The sequence below is a fragment of the Callithrix jacchus genome, chromosome 17 (genome assembly GCF_049354715.1).
Source record: "Callithrix jacchus isolate 240 chromosome 17, calJac240_pri, whole genome shotgun sequence".
NCBI classification, from domain to species: domain Eukaryota; kingdom Metazoa; phylum Chordata; class Mammalia; order Primates; family Cebidae; genus Callithrix; species Callithrix jacchus.
This window is the reverse complement of record NC_133518.1, coordinates 70,314,303-70,338,409: the sequence shown is the minus strand read 5'-3', so window position 1 is coordinate 70,338,409 and position 24,107 is coordinate 70,314,303. Positions and strand designations below refer to the sequence as shown.

General features: G+C 45.8%; 1 protein-coding gene across 1 annotated transcript in view; it reads right to left on the bottom strand.

Moving 5' to 3' along the window:
* GPD1L (glycerol-3-phosphate dehydrogenase 1 like) overlaps positions 1-21,675 on the bottom strand; it is a 62,149-nt gene extending 40,474 nt beyond the window's left edge. The window contains exons 1-2 of the mRNA XM_008983957.5: positions 21,428-21,675; positions 1,349-1,526 (exon numbers count right to left, since the gene is read on the bottom strand). Coding sequence (XP_008982205.3) covers positions 1,349-1,526; positions 21,428-21,474 — 225 coding nt within the window. The 5' untranslated portion in view covers positions 21,475-21,675. The remainder of the gene's footprint in view (positions 1-1,348; positions 1,527-21,427) is intronic.
* Between the last annotated feature and the right edge of the window lie 2,432 nt (positions 21,676-24,107).

Genomic DNA, 24,107 nt, shown 5'->3' with positions numbered 1-24,107 from the left:
CAGGAATCGATCTGAAACATCACCCTTAGCTGTGTGACCCTGGACAAGTTCATTAGCCTCTCTGGGTCTTGGTTTCCTCCACTATGTAATCAAAATCATCATCCTAATAGGAAAACCAGTAGTATCAACCTAAGAGGGTTATTGAAGACATTAAATGAGACTGTATGTATTGCTTAGCACAGGGCTTGATGCTAACAAATACTGTAACTAAAACTTCCCCACATTTATTGATTTAGAGATCGGTCTCCCCTGCTCAGTTCCCTGAGGAAAGCAACACTGTCTTATTCCTCTTTCTGTCCCCAGCACTCAACGCTGTGCTTTGCATGCATGGTGCGTGCTCATAAGGTTTGGTGAGTGAACATATGCAGTAAAGGGTATTTCAATAAAAAAGGAGGTAAACTTCCTGGGTTAACCATAGGAATCAGACAGCCACAACTGTCTGGTTTTCAAAGAGATTATGATAGAAAGCCACAAAGGGGTGACTCTGATAACAGAAAAGGTTCATAAATTCCACTCAGACAAGCAGCAGGGAACACCCTTTTCACTCCCCAAGCCCATTTCTTTCTTCCCCCACAAGTCAATAGAAGGAGGTCAGGCAATAACCTGTATTTTTCTCTCCCAGACCTACTAAGCTTGAATTTAAACTGTCAGTCTTACCTTTTCCCATTTTCTTCTATCTCCTTCTGTAATTTAGGCCTTGACCCTGATTTTAATGACAGACCAGTGCATTAGCTGTCCTGGCGAGCTGATCTCATGCACTTGGAGAGGGTACATCAGGAGCTACTTGGGGAGCATGAACACCCTAAGGCAAGTTTGTTAGCTCCACACCTGGCTGGCACTTTGCCCAGGAGGAAGCCTGTTATGGGCTGTACCTCAGAATGTGACTATATCTAGAAATGGTGTCTTTAAACAGGTAATTAACTTAATATGTCATTGGGGTGGGTCTTTATCCAACACCACTGCTCTTTATAAGAGGGGATTATGACAGAGACAGGATCACAGGGAAGACCATATGAAAATACAGAAATGCTATCTACAAGCCAAGGAGAGAGGCCTCAGAAGAAATCAACCCTATCGACACCTTGATCTTACACTCAAAACCTCCAGAATTATAAAAGATACATTTCTCTTGTTTAAGGCACCCAGTCTGGCACTTTGTTAAGGCATCCTTAGCAAATTAACAGGAAAACCATTTTCGGAGTCAGGAAAACCAAACCCAACCAGCCAACTGGTAGTGGAAAGGAACTGGGGAAAGGGAAGCAGCTTTCCCGGGTCCAAGTCCCAGCTGCTGCTCAGCCAAGCATAACCTGCAGAATGAACCAATGTACATTTCACCCCAAAGTCTTACCACATTTTCTGGCAGCTTATGTCCAGGAAGATATTTTACATTTTCGTGGTCATTATTTATGATGTCTGTCAGTTTTCTGCCGTTAACTGTTTCTTCAAAGACCCACATCTTGACTGTGGAGGCAAACTTCTGAAGTTTCTTGACATTATTACCAATTATTTTTGCAACAGCTGAACCCCTACAAAAGAAACCGTGGAAAAGAAAAAAGTCCAGTCACTTGGGCAGAAGACAAAAAGCATGTAATTAAAATTCAGAAGACTTGTGTTTTGATTCTGATTCAAACACTGAGCTTACTCCTGATGTGATGTGTATCAGCCCCAAGCCATTTCAAACAGTTGTTTTCACTTGGAATACCACTGCCTGTGACTAGGGAAGTGCCAGAATTTGGTGTAAGGTCAAAAAGCACTACCCCTGGAAACTTGCAAGAATCAACCTATCGACAGCATCATAGGCAGAAGAGAAATCTACCCGAAAGCATGAAAAGGACCCTAGAAAGTCTTCAAAGGACATTGAGATGCAGCTATGGTAAAATAAACTGTGTCTTGATGAACTGCAACAGGTGCAAGGTAGAATCACAAAGGAAAGACAAGAACCTGAGTGGATGCCAGGAGAGGAGCAAAGGGAGAGCACAGGGCCCAGCTGCTGAATAGTTTGCACTCCCGCCTCCCTGCAACCAAGCTGGCCTCTGGCCCCCAAGCTCCTTTTCTCTGCATCTCTATTCAGCAAACACGCTCTAGTGACGGCTCAGTCTCCCATAGGCTTTCCTACAAGGGACGAGAATAACCCTGACTTGTTAATATCAGTCCTCCCGACAGAAGTGAGGGTCTGCCTGTGGTCGCTGCAGCAGAGGAGGTCAGACCAGGCACCTATGTCCATCTCACAGGAGCCGTTGATGGAGCCAGGGTGGGCACTTGATCTTAGCTGAGCCTGTCAGCTTCCCCCTCTGGACTTTCAACTGAGATAAAGCTTGTTTCTTAGATGACTTCCTGGTGTGAGGAGCAAATGAGAGAATGCAGTAAAGAGCATCTTGCAAATTCAAGTGTTAGCGCATTTGCTACTTTTTCTCACAATTATTCTCAAGACAGTTTGATGAGACAGAGTAGCGGGTGATAACGAAAGGTGGGGCAGCCAAGCTGAAGCAGAACATGTTGGAGACATTTATCTTCATCCCCTGGTGAATCTGCTATTCAGCACATAGACCTATATGCTCTAACAACCACAAAATTCAAATAATTCTAACAGATTCTTATCGTCCTTTTCCTGAGAGAGAATGGATAAACTAAATAAATGTGCTCAACTTTGGCTGCAAACGAGTTACCTGGGAGATTTAAAAATCCTGAGTCCCAGACCACACCCCAGGCCAATGAAACTGACACTTCTGTGATGGGAACAGGCATCTGTACATTTTAAAGCTCCCTGGTGACTTGATGTGCAGCTGGGGCTGAGAGCCACTGCTCTGCGCAATGATTAGAATTCCAATACCCTCCTCCCTCACAAAAGAATAGCTGTAGATATCAAGGCTATGCAGCTGTACCTGTACAATTCTTATTCTATGCCAGCAGGACAGGTTATGAGATAAATACCCATTAATCCAATTCTCCTACTGACACTTTGTAGAAAGGAGGCCAGGAATCTCCCACCATCCCTACCACCTCTATTCTAATCTTGGAAACAGCTGCTCACGTACTCACAGGGAGATACAGGCTGTGGTTCACAGTGTTCCCTGGCATCAAGTAACTTTCTCAAGGTCACAGAGAACAAGTGTGGTTCTGGGGGACTGAGCATCAACTGACGGTGGGCTGTGAGACATCAGGAATCTAAGTCTGGTAAACCAAGTGGAAAAATAAACCAGAACCAGGAATCCCTCCCCATGATTACTGGAATACACTTGCTTTCCAATTTACAGCTGCCTTTTGGGGAAGTCAAACATTTGCAACCACAGGCAAACCTGTAGTATCTGCTGCAATGAATTGGGAATATAAATAAATAAATATACATGCATATATATTAAATAAATAAATATATATGTATATACATGTATATTTATTTATACATACATAAATAAATAAATATAGGATCTCACTCTGTCACCCAGGCTGGAGAGCAGTGGCACAATCACAACTCACTGCAGCCGCGACCCCCTACCCCGGGCTCAGGTGCTTCTTCCACCTCATCCTCCTGAGTAGCTGGGACTGCAGGCACGTGCCACCACACCTGGCTAGCGTTAGGAAAATTTAGGCAAACATTGGGACTGTTAAGAACTAGGCCCTCCAGACCATGTCCGTACATCCTTTTGGATTCAATAGGGCTTAAAGTGACAGGATAAAAATTAATAAGGGAAATTCCAGTTATTTTACTCTTGAGGGGTCAAGACCTCATTCTGCCTCATTCCTGGTTTCATCAATACATTCCATTCACTCATTTATCTCAGTCATCAAATATTTACTGAACACCTACTGTTCATAATGCTGGTGATAAAGCAGGGGAAAGGCAATGTGTTCTTTGCTCTCAAAAGCTTACCACCCACTCAGAGAGATGAACAGCTAGAAGGCATTCCCGACGCTGTGTGTGGTAAGAGGTGGAGGAAAGCCGAAGCAGCTGTGGTTAGAAGGGTACACTGCAGTGCACTGCAACACAAAGGACTCACCTGCAATCCATATGATCCATGACAAGTCTCCCAGCCTCAACCTTCCATTGAGAGAATCGTGACAGACAGCCCCACCCAGGGTGCAGGGAGAAGACACAGGGAAGGTGCTCAGGAAGACCAAACCCCGCTGAGAAGCACAGCAGGCTTCGCAAATCAGGGCTGGGAAGAGCAGACGCAACAGTGCTTTTCATCCAGTATTCAGCTAACTGCAGACACATGAGTGAGCCCGACCAGGCCAAGAACCACCCAACTGACCCACAGACTCATATGCAATCATAAATGCTTGTTATTTTAAGCAGCTGAGTCTCGGGGAGAGTGGGCTGCTGATAGATGCATAAATACAGCATCTTTGACACAACTAGAGGTAACTCCAATTAATTCTTGGCCAAGCTGCTTGGCCAAGGGATTGGCAATGCGGTGGGCGGGACTGGGGGCTGGAGTAGATGTTCAGTGTTGAAGGAAGGACTGTGGAATTAAGTCCACAGATGGAGAGGAACAAAACAATTCTAACACCTTAAGGCCTAGTTTTGTTCTCTATATATAATTTATACAATAATTTTTGTTTGGTTAAGGGTGGCAGGGAGTCAAGAGGAGGAGGACCAGGACTTAAAACACTGTATTTCATTTTGTTTTAACCCCTTTAGTATACTCTCTCTGTTTGTTTGAGACAGGGTCCTGCTCTGTCCCCCAGACTGAAGTGCACTGGTACAATCACCACTCACTGTAGCCTTGACCACCCAGACTCAAGGGAATTGTCCTTCCTTGGCCTCTTGAGCAGCTGAACTACAGGTGTGTGCCACCACGCCCAGGTAATTAAAAGAAAAATTTGTAGAGACAAAATCTATGTTGCCTTGTCTTGAACTCCTGGGCTAGTCTTGAACTCCTGGGCTCAAGCGATCCTCCCACCTGAGCCTCCCAAAGTGCTAGGATTGCAGGCATGAGTCACTGCGCCTGGCCCAATCTCCAGGTTGAACTCAACATTTTCTCTGTTGTCCACTTATATCTGTGTAGTTTATGAAAACTCAAAAAGTATAACCTGCACCCCAAACCCCTTTGTGCTTCTAGACGCATTTGTCCCAAGTGTTACCTCTTCTGACCAATGTGAAGGTGCAGCCTCATTTTGCTTGTGGATCAAACAGAGCAAGAAAAGTGTTCCGGAGGAGCCGGAGGGTTTTGAAGGGACCAGAGTCTACTTATAAGTGACATACTCTGTTCTGAAGAAATGTGACTGGCCAGCAGAAGGCCAGTCCAAAAACATGCACAGATATATTAGAACTGAGCTTAAAATAAAAGTACTGACTACAGTACACAAAGGTGGTTTGCATGTGAACAGGTCATGGCTGGGGTCCTGCGGCCACGCTGCTGGCACTCTCCCTGTCTCGGCTGGTTTCCGTGACGCTACACAAGCATAGTCAGGCACAGGCCTCTGTCTGTCTGTCTGTCTCTCTCTCTCTTTCTTTCTCCCACATATCTATGTCTATCTACCTACGTACTTACCTATTTTTCACCTCCTGCATATCTATCTGCCTGTCTTTCAACTCCTGTGTTGAGAATCGAGGGCACAGGCCTCCACATGGCTGGGTCAAGGGCATGAGCAGTCACCTCCACACCTGGCTCAGCTCATCCATCTACAAAATGATGGCAGGTGAAGTTCCTTCCAGGTCTATGATCAAATCCAGTGCTTCCCGAAGTGAGAAGTGGGTACCAGGGATACACACGAAAGCAAACGACACTGAATCACTCATGCCCTCTTCAACCCTCATGGTCCTGAGCTAGTGCAGAATGTCTCACTGCAGTGCCATTAAGTGGCTACCATCTCTCCGGCATGCGCTAATTTCCCTTCTACACAAACTGTGAAGAGGCCTCAGACTCTGAGCCTTGGCAGGTAGTAACATCTGGCAAGAATTTTATAACACTGTCTTGTTTTCGTTCTACTGGGTTTTGTTGTTGTTACCTTCTACTTGTGATATTTACTATAGTGATATGAAGTTGTCTTTTAGGGTAAAACATTCAGGCTGGACAGAGTGGTTTCCACCTGTAATCTCAGCACACTGGGAAGCTGAGAAGGGAGCATTTCTGGAGCCCAAGAGTTTGAGACCAGCTTGTGGAACATAGTGAGATCCTGTCTCTACAAAAAATAAAAAATTAGCTGGGCACGGTGGCTGTACCTGTAGTCCTAGTTACTCAGGAGGCTGAAGCAAGAGGATCGGTTGAGCTCAGGAGGTCAAGACTGCACCGAGCCATGATCATGCCACTGCATTTCAGCCCGGGTGATGGCGCACAACCCCGTCTCCAAAACATAAATAAATAAGCTTTTGAAGAAAGAATAGCAAACAAATAATACTACAGCCATGCAGCAGATAGAGCCAAAGCCGTAAGGGTGCCGCCTGCGTGATGCATTTAACCCTACTCAAACTCTTCGCCTTGCAGATTAACGCGCATGAGACTCAGTCATGTTCACCTTGCATCCTACAACCAGGTATGGTCCCCGGGTGGGTCTTACCTGGGGTGGAGGTTGGAGAGCCTTCCAGGCAGAAAGAAGGCCCCTGGAGCAAATGTCAATAACTAGCTAAGGCAGAACTTGCAGGATTCGGGTCTACTGATGGCCAGTGCTAGGTCTTTATGTAGATGTATAAAATTCCATTACCCATGAAATCATGAATTATCTTAAGTCTTAGGCCTTGAAATATACACTAATTCACAAGTCCTGTAATGCCATGCAAATGAAATTTAGAAGGAAATTGAGTAGATGGGTATTTGATAGAAGATCTCATTTAATCCTTATTACAGCTCACAAGAGAGGTGCACATTATTCCCATTTTACAGATGATGAAATTAAGGCCCAAAGAGCATAAATGAATTACCTAAGTCATGCTTCCATCTACAGTCAGCAGTTCAAACCTAAATCAGAGTGTCCCCAAAGCCTGCACTTCTTGCTAATTTATATTTGCCCTGGTGTAGGTTAGAATCTTTTTATTGAACATATTTATTGAGCACCCATTAATTTCAGACACCATGCTGGGTGCAGGGGATACAAGGGAAGAAAACCAGACAAGTCCCCATCCTCATGGAGCTTGGAGACTGGTAAACGGAGATTGATATTGTTTCAACAAGTACACAAAATATGTCTGTACCAAGCGACCAAAGTGGTCAAACAGGCAACACAGCGACACCTAGCGATGATGTTAGGGAACGCTGGGAGAAAGCATAGCCAGGGCGGAGCTCCGAGGCTTAGTGGGCCTTACCTGGGGAGGAGACTGGGTACCTTCCAGGCAGCAGGAAGGCCCCTGGGGCAAAGCTCAGTCACAGCAGGTGGCAAGCTATGATCAACAAAAGGCACAGATTTTATCTAGAACCAACACTTCCAGGTAGGAGGGAAAAGGAGGGAGAGGAGAGAGGTTAAGGGAAGGAGAGAAGAGGAGACAGTGCAAGAGAAGTGGAGAGGATCAGGGAGACTAAGGGAGGAGAGAGAGAGAAGGGAGGGAAGGTGGAGAAGGTGGCATGATGGGGTCAAGAGGCAAGGAAGGGACAGGGTGGGCAAAAACAGCACTGATTTGGTGCCTACCAGGTGTCGGGCACTATTTCAAATACCTTACCCATATTATCCCTTGAAAGCCTTCTGCTCTACCGCCCCAACCAGGCAATGCCCTCACCCCCCCACCACCACCCCACCTAACCCTTTGGCATTCACTCTGTCCACAGCCTTCTCGCTGCTTTCTAAAATGGTGTAGTATTTAATTAGGCTGGGAATGTACTACTTCAGCCAAGGAATGGCCACCTGTTTTTAAATAAAAATAAAAATTTCAGGACCCCTAAATTTATTATGCCAAGGAGGAAGTTAGGCCTTGGAGACTGGATCACGTCTAACTTGCATGCTTGCAATTATGCTTCACTCTCTTCCCCACTGTTCTCGACTTCCTCATTGTAAATGCCATTTCTAATCACTGATCTTTGTTGTAGATTAACGGCCTCCTTTAGTGTCTGTACCTAACTCAGACCAGAGAGCTCAGTCCGAGACCCAATGACGGTCAGTTACATCTGCAGTGTGGAATGTTAAATATACCTCCCCCACCATTCCAAAAGACCACCTTGCCTAATCAGATCACTGTAACCACGCATGAAGCCTTACGGAGAAGCATCCTGAAATCCTGTTAAACTTCCCTCAACTTTGTCTGTCTGAACAATCTCAAATTTCTACACTTGGGAATACTGACTTCTGTTTTTGGAATCTATGCTTTCTGGGCAGGCTCACTTTTAACCTTTGCACTTAATCAAACTCTTTAAACTAGATTCTGACCTTTTTGATTATTTTAGGTCGACACTATCAAGTTGGACCTAAACCTGACAGAATGTCTTTGAGGCCAGAAAGGACCCTACAGTCCATCCTTCTTGTTACCATGAGGAAGCTGAGGTCCAGGAAGAATCCGCCGTCAGCTAGATTCTCCACATTCCATGCCCCCATCTCTTCCAGAGCTGCCCCGGGCTCGTTCTATGGGCAAGAGCGTAGTCCTTCGTGGTTTAAACAACATGTACTTTTTCACTCATAAAAGCAATACATGAAAAAATAATTATGAATAATCTCGCCACCCAGGGAGAACCACTGTTAACATTTTATGTAATTCTTTGTAGTCAAAAGGCTTTTAAAGAACAATCAAATGCCAGAGTATTAGATGCAAATGTAAAAAATGAAGTATTTTAAAAATAGATTCAACTTAGTGAATGTTTATTTGATCTCTACGTAGGGAAGCTTTCTAAACTTAAAATCAAAGAAAGAAGCCACAGAGGAAAAAAGATCAATATGAACAACTTCACTTAAAAGGGGAAGGAGACTGAAAAGGCTTTCTATCAAAATTCAGACTGCACAGGAAAACACTTATGATAGAATGTCACATTTAACAAAAAATAGGTTGCAAAATTGTACATATCATATGATTGCAAGTGTGCAATTAATAAATAATGCCACCTCAGATCCACTTAGATGGCTACTATCAAAAACACAGAAAATAATAAGTGTTGACAGGATGCAGAGAAATCGGGACCCATGTTACACTGTTGGTAGAATTGTAAAATACTGCAGCCACTGTGGAAAACCAAATGCAGTTCCTCAAAAAATTAAAAATAGAGGTAACATATGATCAAGCAATTCTGTTTCTGGGTAAATACCCCAATAATTGAAAGCAGAGTCTCAAAGAAGTATTTGTACACCCATGTTCACAGCGGCACTGTTCACAATTGTCAAAAGGTAGAAGCAACCGTATCAGCTGATGAATGAACAAGCAAAATGCGGTCTACACATACAAAGGGATATTATCCAGCCTTAAAAAAGAAATTCTAACACGTTACAACATGGATGAAGCTTGAGGACACTATGCTAATTGAAATAAGCCAGACACAGAAGGATAAATAATGTAGAATTCTACTTATATGAAGTACCTAGAGTAGTCAAATTCATAGAGACAGAAAGCAGAAAGTGTGATTTCCAGGGGCTGGGGAAAGAGTGGATTGAGGAACTGTTGCTTAATGAATATAGAGTTTCAGGTTTGCAAGATGAATTCTGGAGATCAAATTCTTGTCAACATTTTCACTGTTTTCAATACAAACAAGGTGAATATTCTTAACCCTACTACACTGTATGCTTAAAAAATGGTTAAGATGGTAAATTTTATGTTATGTGTGTTTTCTCACAATTTAAAAAAACCCAAATACATTTAAAAATGATTGCAAGAAAACACACAAGAACTAGCATAAGACCCAGCCTGTGGTCAGATCCTATTAAAAGTGTACTTTGTGGACCAGCAGTGAAAACATCCCCGGGAACTAGTTGGAAATGCCAAACCTCAGGCCCCACCCCAGACCTGCTGAATCAGAATCTGCTCTGTAACACAATCCCCAAGAGAGTCACGTGCATGTTGAAATTGACGTATTGATATAGTAGATGCACAAGAAACATCTCTTGCATGAATACATCACTTTCTTGTTGGTAAGGTTACAAGCAAATATTATTGTGTTCTTCATACTTGCCTATCTTCCAAATTTTCCCAAACAGACCTGTATTACTTTATTTTTTTATTCTGATAATAAATCATTCCCATTTAGAGATTTTAACAGACCCCAAATCCAAGGCAGACAAGTTTCAGCAAGTCCCAAGGCCTGTTAGCCAAGCAGAAAATAGAAACTATGGAGGTAACTGAAATCCACAGATGCCCCTGAAGTCTCATTTTCGTCGATACTTATTTCAATATGTTTTCAGAGCAGCCAACTATGAGCAGTTTGGGACAGAACACACCTCTATCAGCTGTTGTAAAATGGCTATCCACCACCGGGCCAGCTGTGCTATCAAACCCCACATACCCTGGGAACAATGTTCATCTGAGGGAATGGAGGAAGAGCCAGTGATTAATTCAGATCAGAATCAAAGGCACAGGTAGCAGGAGAACCTACCTGGGCACTCAGGAGAACACCCACAGGGTCCTGGAGAACGCCTCAGTCACAGTCTCAAATTGCCTTTAAAGACCACCGCTCTTAAGCAAGGATGGCAGAGAACCAAACTGTCATCCATGGTGCTTCAAACAAGCATATTCTACATCCTAGTCCAAACTTTTTAGATAAACGCATTCTGCAGCCCCATCTATGGATAATGGAAAGAACCGGGTAGTGCACATTCTGACAGCCACTGGCATGTGGTCTCTGTTGACACAGTAACTGAAGACTATACACTCCTGCCCTCATTCCTGGGTAAGGAGAACCACTGCAAACCACCTGCAAACATCCACCAGAGTCTCAATGACGCAAAATCTCAGCTTTCAAACCTGAGCCCTACACTAGACATGCTAGGTAATCCACAACAAACAAACCGCCTTTCTGCTCATATTTCTAGGCCCTCTACAGCTGGAATGTCACTCTCCATCTTCTTTGCTTATTACAAAGTGAAATATGAAGCAAGAAATCATGACTAAACTATTTCTCCTGTATTGTTAATAGTTGTGGCTTCTCCCAACATATATGCAGATGGCTGAGTGTAAGGCTATTCGCTGCAGAACTCTTAGAATATCCATCAAGGGGCAACTGATTAAACAAAAGCCTATCTATACCCAGGAATATTATACAGGTATAAAAAATAACGAAGACATTATTAAGTATAGATATGGAGAGGGCTTCAAGACACAGTTAAATGAAAAAGCAAGGAGAAAATAAGGATGGAGAGCCCCGCTGCATACGTAGCTACACATAGTGTTTACATTTTAATTAGTTAACATTTAAATTTAGTCCCAGTAGCCACATTTCAAGTGGGCAGGAAGGCAGAGAACTTCAACCACTCCACTGCATAGTATCTGTGTAACTTAGAACATATTACACAACTTCTGTAGGCTCAGACTCATTATAGAGTAAGGATGATGACCATACAGTACTTTGTACTGTAAGGATTAACAGAGGTGACACATAAAGTGCTTCAGGGGTCAACAGGGAGAGTCCTTACTACTGAATGTAACATTTGTGCAGCTGTGGGCCAAAGCCGAGCGTGAGCTGGCTGTGCCAGGCAAGGCCTCACGGATGGGTTCTACCTTGGTAGAAGTAACTAGTCCAAGTTGTGGTCAATTTAAATCTGAGTAGCAGTAAAATTGGTAGCAGTAAATCAGTCCAAGCTCGATGCTGTCAGTCCCCGCCCCAATCCCTACCCCAGCTTGCTATCATAGGTCACAGCACCCTTTCCTGCCAAAGCTACTCTCCTCCCCAGAACCTTTCTTAACACAGAACTCTAGGCAGCCACCATCAATCAACTAGAGTCAGCGCTTGAGATGAAATCTATCCGCCCTCATTGCTGGTCCTGGTAAGGATCAGAATCATGTTACTTAAACAGAGTTCAGTTTAGCAGGTTACCATAAGATTTATTGTTTAAAATAAGATCCTTTTGAGAATGCTCTGAAATTAGACTGGGACAAGTATAAACCACAGTCCAAGGCAAATGTGAATGCACGATCACTTAGTTATATGTGATAATGAAAATTTATCCATAATCATTTCTAACATTTATATAACATTTTACAGTTGTCAAAGTATTTGCACATGTAGAATCGCAGCAGACAACCCACACAGCAGAGAACCATGGAGCAGAGTCTCTAAAAGGCACTTCCCATCACTAGGTGGATCCACTCAAGAAACCCAAGTTATAAAAGTTCAGCCGCGCAGTGGCTCATGCCTGTAATCCCAGCACTTTGGGAGGCCGAGGTGGGCAGATCACAAGGTCAGGAGGTCAAGATCATTCTGGCTAACATGGTGAAATTCCATCTCTACTAAAAATATAAAAAATTACCCAGGTGTGGTGGCACACACCTGTAGTCCCAGCTACTTGGTAGGCTCAGGCAGGAGAATCACATGAACCTGGGAGGTGGAGGTTGCAATGATCTGAGATAGCGTCACTGCACTCCAGCCTGGGTGACAGACTCCATCTCAAAAAAAAAAAAAAAAAAAAAGTTCAACCTACACAAAAGGGGTTTAGATGCTTGAAGCCATTTCCAACAAGGGGAGGTAGCTACATGAATTACTGATTTCATCTTGGGACTATTTCTGTCCAGATAGCCAGTGTTAGGGTTATCAGGTTAGAGGTCTCCTCCAGGACTGGAGAAACACAAATCCTTTGGTTCTTGATTGCCTATGACCCATGAAAACCACTTCCTTTCTTCAGCACTGGAAAAACCAGGTAGAGAAAATTCAAATGCTGAGGATATCGTTTTCTTAGGATATACATGTACATCCGCAGAACCACTCTGACTGTGATGATAAGGAGAGCCTGTTTTACTATCTAGAACAGTGTTTCTCAAACTGAAGATTATGCAGGTACAGAATAATTACAAGGAGAAGAGATCACAGTTAATCACCCACAGCAACATTTGCTACTGTGAAATATTTGTCTCTGCTTGAATATGAAGCATCCTCCATCATAATATAAAACTGTATGTCGGCTAGTTGCAAGTCAAAAAATTTAAAGCCACAGATTTAGGAAATTGAATCTCCTGAACACATGGACTAGAAAAGCATCTGGCCTCATCTGTGCTACAGCTCGAAGAGTGCCTATTAAGCTCATGAAGGCTTGCCTTCTCTTACTCTTGTTACAACCCAACCACCACATGGAGAAGTCTGAGCTAGCCTGCTGAAGGATGAGACACATGTGGGCTGGTCACTCCTGCCGTGCTGGCTGAAGCCTGCCCACTGCCAGACGTGAAGGAGGTCCTCTAGGGCAGAGAGTCCCAGCCAGGCTGGCCGCAGTGACCCATGCCTGTAATCGTAGTACTTTGGGAGGCCAAGGCAGGAGGACCACTCGAGCCCAGGTATTCAAAATTAGCCTGGGCAACATAGCAAGACCCCACCTCTATGAAGAAATTGGAAAATTAGCCAGGCATGGTGGTGTGCACCTCTAGTCCCAGCTCCTTGGAAAGCTAAGGTGGAAGGATTGCTTGAGCCTGGGAGGCTGAGGCTACAATGAGTTGTGATCACACCACTGCACTCCAGCATGGGCGACAGAGTGAGACCTTCAAAAGCCAACAACAACAAAAAGGTGGGGTGTGAGTGTCCAACCGACCCAGCAGCCAACCACAGCCATATGAGTTAGCCCAGGCTTGATGAGCGGAAAATCTGCCTAGGTTAGTCAGCCCAAGTTGCTGAACCCCAGAATCATGAGCTAATAAATGATCGCTGTCTGAAGCCAGTAAGCTTGCGAGTAGACTGTTAGGCAGCGAGAGATGACTGATTCAGTTCTCCTCCAACTGCGGAAGAGACTGAACCTGAAAGCAGAATAACTACAAAGCGTCACCAGTATAGCCTCACGGGAGCCCAGTTCACTTCCGGCACAATGAGCTTAGTTCCTAACATCACCAAGCTGGGGAGGAGGAAAGGAAAATGAGAAGGGTGACACAGATGGTGAGGACCCCAGAAACCACTGTCCACCTGCAACCACTGGGAGACTTGGGGATGCTACTTGGCCTGCCAGAGACAAGATTTAGGAGACATGTAACTTTTCTAACCAAAAGGACATGGCTTAGATTCTGAGTAGGTGCACCCAGGTGCTGCTCTTGGATTAATAGGTAAAAGTTGGAGGTGAGAGATCTTCAGCTTAGATTTTTCTAAGATTTTTCTTCATATACAAAGAAGAAAAAAAGGTAAGATTTTTCTAACAATCTGCTAATTAATTTTAAGATCAATTGCCTTGAAAATAGTAAACTATAATCATCTGTCATATCTACAGGAGAAGGGATGACTACTTTGATGGGAAACTGAGTAAGATGATTTTTAAGGCCTTGTTTCTTTTATTTCTCAGAAGGGGAATATAAAATTGGACTTCTGTTGGGAGAATATTCAACATTTTTTGAAAATGGTGTTTGTCCTCATGTAAAGTATGTTTCACACTGAAAATGGTAAGAATTTACAGAAACATACTCTTTGGGGTTAAAAGGATCTGGGTTTCTAGTCCACCTTATTAACTGTTGATCTAAGCAAGTTTTCTCCAAATCTTAGTCACATCATCTAACATAGGGATGACAGTAGTACCCCACAGGCCTGTTATACTGTTTAAATAAATAACACATGTACCTGACACACAGAAAATGATCCATTATTGTACTTATCCCTCCTAAGGGAGAGAGGATGTGGAATGGAAGAATGATGGAAGAGGTGAGGGTTAAGAAATGAAAGGTTAAGTTAAGAAACCAAGAGCGCTCAACTCATCCTAGAATAGTAGTCATTATTATATTATTACTATTTTTTGAAGAAATGCCAAGTGGAATGGAGCAACTGCTCTGTTACATTTTAAATTATGTTTCATTTATTTGTTTTGAGTTGGACTCTCACTCTTGTTCCCAGGCTGGAGTGCAAAGGCACCGTCTTGGCTCACTGCAACCTTTGCCTCCTGGGCTCAAAGGATTCTCCTGCCTTAGCGTCCCAAGTGGGTGGGACTACAGGTGCATGCCTTCATGCCCAGCTAATTTCTGTATATTTTGTAGAAATAGGGTCTCACTATGTTGTCTAGGCTGGTCTCAGGCTCCTAGGTTCAAGAAATCTACCTGCCTCAGCCTCCCAAAGTGTTGGGATTACAGGTATGAGCCGCTGTGCCTGGCCATGATTTTTATTTTATTTATATTTTATTAAATTTCTACGTTTTTAACATTTAGAGACAGGGTCTTGCTCTGTTTCTCAGGCTTCACTCAAACTAAGGGGCTCAAATGATTCTTCCACCTCAGCCTCCCAAAGTGTTGAGATTACAGGCATGAGCCACTGCACCCGGCCACGCTCATGATTTGTATACCGAGCAGGTAGGGGAGATGAAGGAAGCAGGTGATTAAATATTACTTTTAAAAAAACTGTACAAACTTTCTCATCTTAGTCCATGAGGGAACTCTGACTCTCTTCCCAGTTCACCTCCAGTCCATCCTATCAACTCGCACTCCAACTTCCAAGGCAGAAGTGTGACAGAGCACCTGTCCTCAGGGAAGGATTATTTCTGACTATAAAGGAGCTAACTTTTAGTCACTCAAATTGCCTCTGAGCTCTCTGTGTGGTGAGCATCACAACAGAAACTGAGTAGCACAGACAAAAGGGAGCCCAGGGCAGACGAACATCCAGGATCCTGCACCCAGCCGGTTCCAGCAGAACAACAACAACAAAAAAAGACAGAGTCACAGGTCCAGCTTCGGTCATCATTGCAAAGTGGGCCAAAGCTCTCCCTGACCTTCAGTCTCAGAGCAAACGTCAGGCTGTGGGGTGATGTGAAAACAAGGGGAAGAGGCCGGGCGCGGTGGCTCACACCTGTAATCCCAGCACTTTGGGAGGCTGAGGCGGGTGGATCATGAGGTCAAGAGATCGAGACCATCCTGGTCAACATGGTGAAACCCCGTCTCTACTAAAAATACAAAAAAAATTAGCTGGGCATGGTGGCGCGTGCCTGTAATCCCAGCTACTCAGGAGGCTGAGGCAGGAGAATTACCTGAGCCCAGGAGGCGGAGGTTGCGGTGAGCCAAGATCGCACCATTGCACTCCAGCCTGGGTAACAAGAGCGAAACTCCGTCTCAAAAAAAAAAGAAAACAAGGGGAAGAGACAGACAACTCCCAAGGACACTCCTCCAGCTGCCTATCAGCCACTCTGCTCTTCTCCTGCCTTCTCTCCCATCTTCTGCCTCTCTACCCCTTGGTCAAACCCCAATCCAGTCCATTTTGTGACTTAATGACAGCTCTGATCAACGATGATGAAACTAATAACAGCAACTGTCATTTATTGCGTGCCAGTCACCATGCACTGTCCCAGAACATTTCACTTAATCCTTACCATGATCCCAGACAGCAGGTACCAATATATGATTCTTAGAGAGAAGCACTTTTCCCAAGGCCTCAGAGCTGCCAAGTAGGGGACCCAGGCAGAAACCTAGGCAGTCAGATTCCCAAGCTCTTTCTTATACCACTGTACTACCCCGCCTCCAAAGGAAATTTAGGATGTGTTTCTAGATGTATGCTTCCCATCGCAGAGGTTTGTCTGTCAATACAGTCCTGAAGTTTTAACGCTAGAACTGTATTTTCAACTGTCTGGGTGATCTACCCAAAGTGTTGGTTAAAAGAAAGAAACTTTGGGCCAGGCACGGTGGCTCAAGCCTACCGAGTACCAGCTCTGCCAGAGAGACCCCCGCCCAGGCGGCGCTGAAGAAGATGAGAAGCGGACACCCAGATAAAACAGCAAAGTGGGTCTAGCCAGAGGGCCAGCAGCCTTCCGAACTGATAGCCTCAGGGCTGACAGCATTCCAGGCTGAAGGTCCTGAGCAGATTCTGATCCACATATTTATTCTCTCTGAACAGGTGATTAACAAACAGGTGTTCTGTATTTTCTCATAACACAAAAACATACCAAGTAGGCAGCTACTGTCCGCTTACCACTAGTAATACAAACAAGCCAAAAGGTATTCTCCACGAGGGAGCTATGGGGGCAGGGTCAGCTATCTCAAAGAATTGTTTTATCTGGTGTATGATATTTATACATTGTCCTGCCACTTTGGAAAACCCCAAGTAGTTTTCTACTTGGGGGAGGCAGTCAGCTAGGTTTGTCTTGCCATCATTCTTCCTAGCAAACAATGTAGTCTATCATACACTCAGTATTCATCAATATTCATAAAATTAACATTTCTCAACATATATATTCACAAACGTAACATTTCTCAACATATGCCTGTAATCCCAGCACTTTGGGAGGCCGAGGCAGGCAGATCACTTGATGCCAGGAGTTCAAGACCAGCCTGCCCAACATGGCAAAACCCTGTCTCTACTAAAAATACAAACATTACCCAGGAGTGGTGGTGCCCACCTGTAATCCCAGCTACTCAGGAGGGTGAGGCATGAGAATCACTTAAACCCAGGATATGGAGGTTGCACTGAGCTAAAATGGCACATTGCAATCCAGCCTGGGTGACAGAGCTGACTCTTATCTCAACAACAACAACAACAAAAAGAAAAGAAAGAAAAGAAACTCTGTTTCATCTTTGAAGGAATCTAAAAAGCTTTTATTGTTTTTCCAAGTCAAAGTCACAAGGCCAGGAAAAGTCATGCAGGTTAGGAAGTCCCTCCCTGCACCCCAGGCAATGGGCAGCGCAGCAAGGCTCAGCTGGATGCATGAGGGCCCCTCCTCTGGCCCCCTCTCTCTGATCTGTATAGAGAAAAATGAGGTTCACCAAAGGACAGGACGAGGGCATGTTATACAACACGTTTACTTTCCTGCCCAGGTTCTTCCGGCTGAAGCTCCCTGGCAAGCCAGCTAGATTTAATATTCTGGTAACTGTATTGTAACTGATGACGGTTGACTTGGGAGAGGCTCTCCATGTGACAGTTCTGGCTACCTTTTAGCTATAAGCTTATATGTGACAAATACTATTATTTATACAAGCAGGCTAAACTGCCTTAAAGTTCCAAGTATAAATATTGCTTAAGCAACTTGACATTCCTGAAGTAAGAACCAGATCTGAAAGGGTAGGTTTACCTCTTGGTGATCCATATTAAAATTGGCAAAAGGCTAAAGTTCCTTCAGAAAAAAATAAAAGTCTCATTCTCAGGAGATGTGATTAAGTAAGTCTAGTTTCAGTGTTAATTCTGACATGGGTAGTCTTTGGACCACACTTTAAAAAACAAAATTTAAGGCCGGGGTGGTAGCTCACGCATGCAGTCCCAGCACTTTGGGAGGCCGAGGTGGGTGGCTCACCTGAGGTCAGGAGTTTGAGACGAGCCTGGCCAACGTGGTGAAACTCTGTCTCTACTAAAATACAAAGAAGATTAGCCTGGTGTGGTGGCAAGGCGCCTGTAATCCCAGCTACTCAGGAGACTGAGGCAGGAGAATCGCTTGAACCCAGGAGGAGGTGGAGGTTGCAGTGAGCCGAGATGGCGCCATTGCACTCCAGCCTGGGCAACAAGAGTAAGCCTCTGTCTCAAAAAAAAAAAAAAAAAAAGAAAAGAAACACAATTTAAAATGCAACAGAGCAGTTACTCCATTCCACTTGGCATTTCCTTTGGTCTTACTTTCCACCCCTTACTGATCGTGTTCCTGAAGGTAAGTTGTTCAAGGGCAGGGACCGTGTCCAGCTGTGCCTACATCCCTGGTTAGACCACAGTATCTACACCGGGCAATACTCAAACATCTACCGACCAGAGCTGAACACCCCTCTGCGGCTTCTCCATGTTATTTTCAGTTCCTGAGTTCCTGAATCCCTCTGGAGAGGTCGTGATCCTCTCTCTAGGACTGGAGTATCTCTGTACCCAAGGCAGTGGCAGAGAAGCCAATAACTGTTCCCGTCTGATCCCATAATTAATGAAGCCAGGAAGCCAGCCAAAACCATTTCTCAATTGCTCTGCTTCAGTGTCACTGGCCAAGTTCTTCTCCATTTCCCTGGGCTGGAGTGGGCCAAGGAAACAGTCAAGTACATTAGAATGAAGAAGCCAAGGGCAGGCAGCCAAATCCCAGCAGAGGGGGCAGGAGGTTCACTTCACTATTCTTGCTGCAGATCCAGCATGGCAGAGCTGCGCTACTTGTCCTGCACCTTGTAAATTAGGAAGAGGGGTTGTTATCTGTGGAATGCCACAGAATAGAAAACTAATGTTAAAAAATCATGTGCTAAATGGGTGCCTTTCGAATGGCATGGCCAATAGGGAAGCTGGTATTGCACTCAAGTGACCTTGAGATTAAAACTGGCAAAGCTAAGCAGCAGCAAGGTACCAACTCCATTAAATGTTGTGTAGAACATTGTTGTTGACTGAAAAATGCAGCTCACAGAAAAGTAAGCAATGCCCTAGTATTTGCAGGGTAGAAGAGGAAAGGAATATATGTAAGCATTCACTTGCATGGACTTCCTCCAGAAAGACAGAGGAAATTAGTAACACCGGTTTTCCTCCAGGAGGTATTCAGGGGGAATAAATGTGGACGGGAGATGTTTCACTGTCTTTGGCACTCTTTGGGTTGTTTTGTTTTTTTGAGATGGAGTCTTGCTCTGTTGCCAGGCTGGAGTACAGTGGCACAACCTCAGCTCCCTGAAACCTCTGCCTCCAGGGTTCAAGTGATTCTCCTCCCTCAGCCTCCTGCGTAGTTGAGACTACAGGCGGGTACCATCATGCCCAGCTAATTTTTGTATTTTTAGTAGAGACAGGGTTTTGTCATGTTGACCAGGATGGTCTTGATCTCTTGACCTTGTGATCTGCCCACCTCAGACTCCTAAAGTGCTGGGATTACAGGCATGAGCCATTGTGCCTGGCCTGTTGCTGCTTTTTTTTAATTTTTAAATTTTGTTTTGTTCTTTTGAGACAGGGTTTCATTCCCTTCTCATAGACTAGAGGGCAATGGTGGATCCGATTTTGGCTCACTGCAACCTCTGCCTCCCAGGCTTAGGTGATTCTCCTGCCTTAGCCCCCCAAGTAGCTGGGACCACAGGCATGTACCACCATGCCCAACTAATTTTTTATTTTTTGTAGAGGCGGGGTTTTGCCATGTTGCCCATGCTGGTCTTAAACTCCTAGGCCCACCTCTGCCTCCCAGAGTTCTGGGATTACAGGCATAAGCCACTGTACCTGGCCTTGGTTGTCAATGTGAATGTGTTATTCAATCAAATATGATTATGGTTTTAAAAATCAGTTTTCAGGCGGGGTGCAGTGTCTCACACCTGTAATCCCAGCTACTCAGGTGGATGAGGCACAAGAATCTCTTGGTTCAGGAAGGTGGAGGTTACAGTGAGCCAAGATCACGCCACTGCTCTCCAGCCTGGGCAACTGAGTCTTAGTATTGACTTGGCATATGCCAGGCACTAGGGTAGATGCCATTCTCAAATGCTGGAAACAGATAATCAAATAAATCCTTATAATGCCATGATACAGGCCAGCAAAAGAGGGGGACAGAGGCTACTGGCCTTGCTGGGATGGGAAAGTGAAGAACCAGGTAAGGTTTCTTCCAATAAGTACCTTCTGGGCCAAGTCGTGAAAGAGAGAAACTAAGACCAACTACCTAGGACCAACTGCTGCAGCACTTCCGATGCCTGTCACACCACAGAAAAACCGGTGACCAGGAGCACTGAAAGGGCATTGTCACTCTTAATTATTGTCCACCAGTCCCTCCAATGTGGCGAAAAGAGTGTACAGCAATGAAAACAGGCTTGGAAACACCACATGCTACACTTTGCTTCCTTTCCCCTTCACACCCCCAGGTCTATATTCACCCACGACGTACATTTGATTAAGGGTACTAGAAGAACTGACATTTCTAAAGTGCTTTACAAAATGTTCAGGTCAAATAAGGCCCCAAGGAGACGCAACCCTTCGCAAACATCTCAGCAAGGAAGAATTCTCAGCGCCTCAGGGGGAGCGGCCTGTTGAAACTTGGATTTTCTTCCTGATACGACACGCCTAAGATAGTGGACCTATCAGAAGCGGGGGCGAGACGGGCACCTTGAAGGGCAGAGCCTGCCCCGCCCGTGACTTGGGCAGCAAGAGCCCTTTAGCCCCCTCCGCCTCGGTTTCCTCAACACCGAAACTGCAGTAAGAATGCTCGAGCCTCTTCCAATTCCTTGACCCAGGAGATCCACCACGGAGAACGGAGTGCGCCCTCAGGATATCGTGCAAAACACCCGGGCGTGGCGAGCAGGTGGCTTCGGTGCGCTCAGTAACGAGGGCGCAGACAGGTGCCCGCGTGCGCAGGCTGCCCTCTCTCCGCGCTGTCCCGCGCGCGCACGCGGGCCCTGCGCCTCCCAAGCGAGTCCCCGGTGCGGCCTCCTCGGGCGCGCGGTGTCCAGCCCCGCAGCGAGGTCGCCCACCCCGCCTCCCTGCGCGCAGAGCCGGGTGCCCACGCCGCGGCATGGAGCGCGCAGCCCTCACCGCCCGGGAGAGGCGCTTCCTGGAGGCGGAGCCCCCGCCTCCAACCCACCGCTGCTCACCAGTTCCCCGAGCCCACGATGCACACTTTCAGGGGCGCCGCTGCCATGGCCAGGCCGAATGCAGCCGCCCGGACCGTGCTTCCCTGGCCGGCTGCCCACCTCCGCCTGCTCAGCCTTGCCCGCAGCGGCTGGGGCCGGCCCCGCCCCGTGCGCCTCTCCGCCAATGGTCGCGGCCACCCCCGCCCGGCGCCGGGGGCCACAGCTGACAGCCGGGCAGGACCCGCTCCGCCACTCCCAAGAACCACTGCGCACGCCTGGCCCTGGCCGGCCTCCCCGCCCGGCTCCGGCGCCGCCCCACCCTGCCCGAGGCACGTCGGGACATGTAGTCCTCACCCCCTGGCGCTGCGCGCCCCTAGACAGCTGCTCCCGCCGCGCCACGTGCAGGCCAGGGCCACTGAGCAGCGACTCGCGCCCCTGGTTCCCGGTGGAGGCTGCACTCTATCCTCACCGGTGGAGCAGACCCGGCCAGCTCACCGTGGTGCCCCCTACACGCTTGTTCCCTACGCGGGAAGAGCTGCCACACTGCCATTTGGAGCAGAGATAGGCTCCTAGGTTGACTCTCAAGCCGACCAGACTTGGGCCAAAGCTCGAAGTGCCCACCCTGCCTTGTCATCCTCTGCCTCATTTGCGCAAACAAGACTCAGCCTGCCACCTCTGAACTTAATGAACTTGGACCTTCAGAGGGCTTTGGAATTTGGCTGAACAGTACCTGCATTTCAAGGATGACACCTTTTCTAGTTAGTCAGGATAGAAACTTGGCCAGGTGCAGTGGCTCACGCCTGTATTCCCAGCACTTTTGGAGACCAAGGCATGAAGATCGCTTGAGCCCAGGAGTTTGAGACCAGCCTGGGCAACATAATGAAATTCCTCACCCCCACACCCTCACCTCCCACCCCACCCCGCACTCCTGCACAAAAAGTTTAAAAATTAGCCAAGCATGGTGGCACACACCTGTAGTCCTAGCTACTCAGGAGGCTGAGGCAGGAGAGTTGCTTGTGCCAGGAGGTCGAGGCTGCAGTGAGCCATGACAGGGCCACTGCACTCCAGAATGAGAGACAGTGAGAGCCTGTCTCAAAAAAAATAAATACATAAAAATAAAGGAAAAAAAGGTAAGCAGCAACAACTTGCACTAAGTGGGTGTCACCCTCACACACTTACTTGGCAGGAATTGCCTGACCACTGTCTTTGTCCAGGGCCTGACTGACGCTTATGGTTTGTTTGCATTTGTGATTGACACACTGCTCTCCTCCTTCTCGACAAATAGAACCTCAGTTTGTTCATTCTGAGCATCGGTCTCCGCCAGGCACTGTGCTAGACACTGTCAGAGTAGGACCAAGGGATTCTCAAACTCTGCTGCATATTAGAGTCACCAGGGCTTTAAAAAATCCCCATGCCCAGGCTCCATTGCAGACCAGTTACATCAGAATGTCCCAGTGTGGCATGCAGGCATCAGAATATTTATTTATTTATATTTTTTGAGACAGTCTCGCTCTGTTGCCCAGGCTGGAGCAGAGTTTTTTAAAGTTCAAGAGGTGATTGCAAAAGGAAGCCATGACTGAAACCAAACCACTAAAATATCAGTGGATTCTGGCTAAAGAAACAAATACTCTAGTCGCTACAAAAATACTTAGGCCTATTAGTTTGATGCTCAGAGAATTAACTGTTATTTTTGCTTTGTTCTCTACATTGTATGAAAGATGTATTTGTGTTACTTATGATATTTAGTTAAGGAAATACTTAAAGGGAGTAGGTGAGCCAAGCAGTCTTTCCATCTCTCCACCAATGGTTTGTTCTCAATTATTTGCACTAATGCAAAGATTCATGCAGGGATAATGGGAAAGATGGACTCGTTCAGCTTTATTAATCTGTATTTGTGTAACAGAATGCATTTGTCAAATTGAATAGTGAAGTCATGTACTTGGGTAGTATACATACAGTACAAATATTTATGTTATCTAACTGAACCAGGGTCCTTTCACCTGGAACGGTAAGGCCAAACACCCACACCAAAGTTTGCAGAGGGAGAAAGAAGAGTGTTTACCTGTAGGGTACCAAGCAAGGAGAATCAGGTAGCTCATCCTTGCTGGCTGACAAGTAAGGGTTTTTAAAGGTAGTTGGGGACCAGGCGTGGTAGCTCACACCTGTAATCTCAACACTTTGAGAGGCCGGAGCAGGAAGATTGCTTGAGCTCAGGAGTTCAAGACCAACATGGATAACACAGACCCTGTCTCTACAAAAAACTTTAATTAGCTGGTTGTCCCAGCTAATCAGGGATGGGCTGAGACAAGAGGATTACTTGAGCCTAAGAGGTCGAGGTTGCAGTGAACTGTAATTGTGCCACTGCACTCCAGCCTGAACGAAAGAGAGAGACCCTGTCTCAAAAATAAAACATAAAATAAAGGTAGGTGGGACAGAGGTTACGGGCAAAGTCATAAATCAATACATGGATCTACACATTGGTTTGACCTAAAAAAGCAGGACATCTCAAAGTGGGGGGAGGCCCACAGGTCATAGGTAAATCAGATTTTCTGAGTTACAACTGGTTAAGGTGCTTTAGACAAAGCTTTGTCTAAAAATTTGGGGTCAGCAGAAAATAATGTCAGTTCTCAGCCTGGGCAGTGTAGGGAGACCCCATCTCTACAAAAATAATTTAAAAATTAGCCGACCATGGTGACACAGA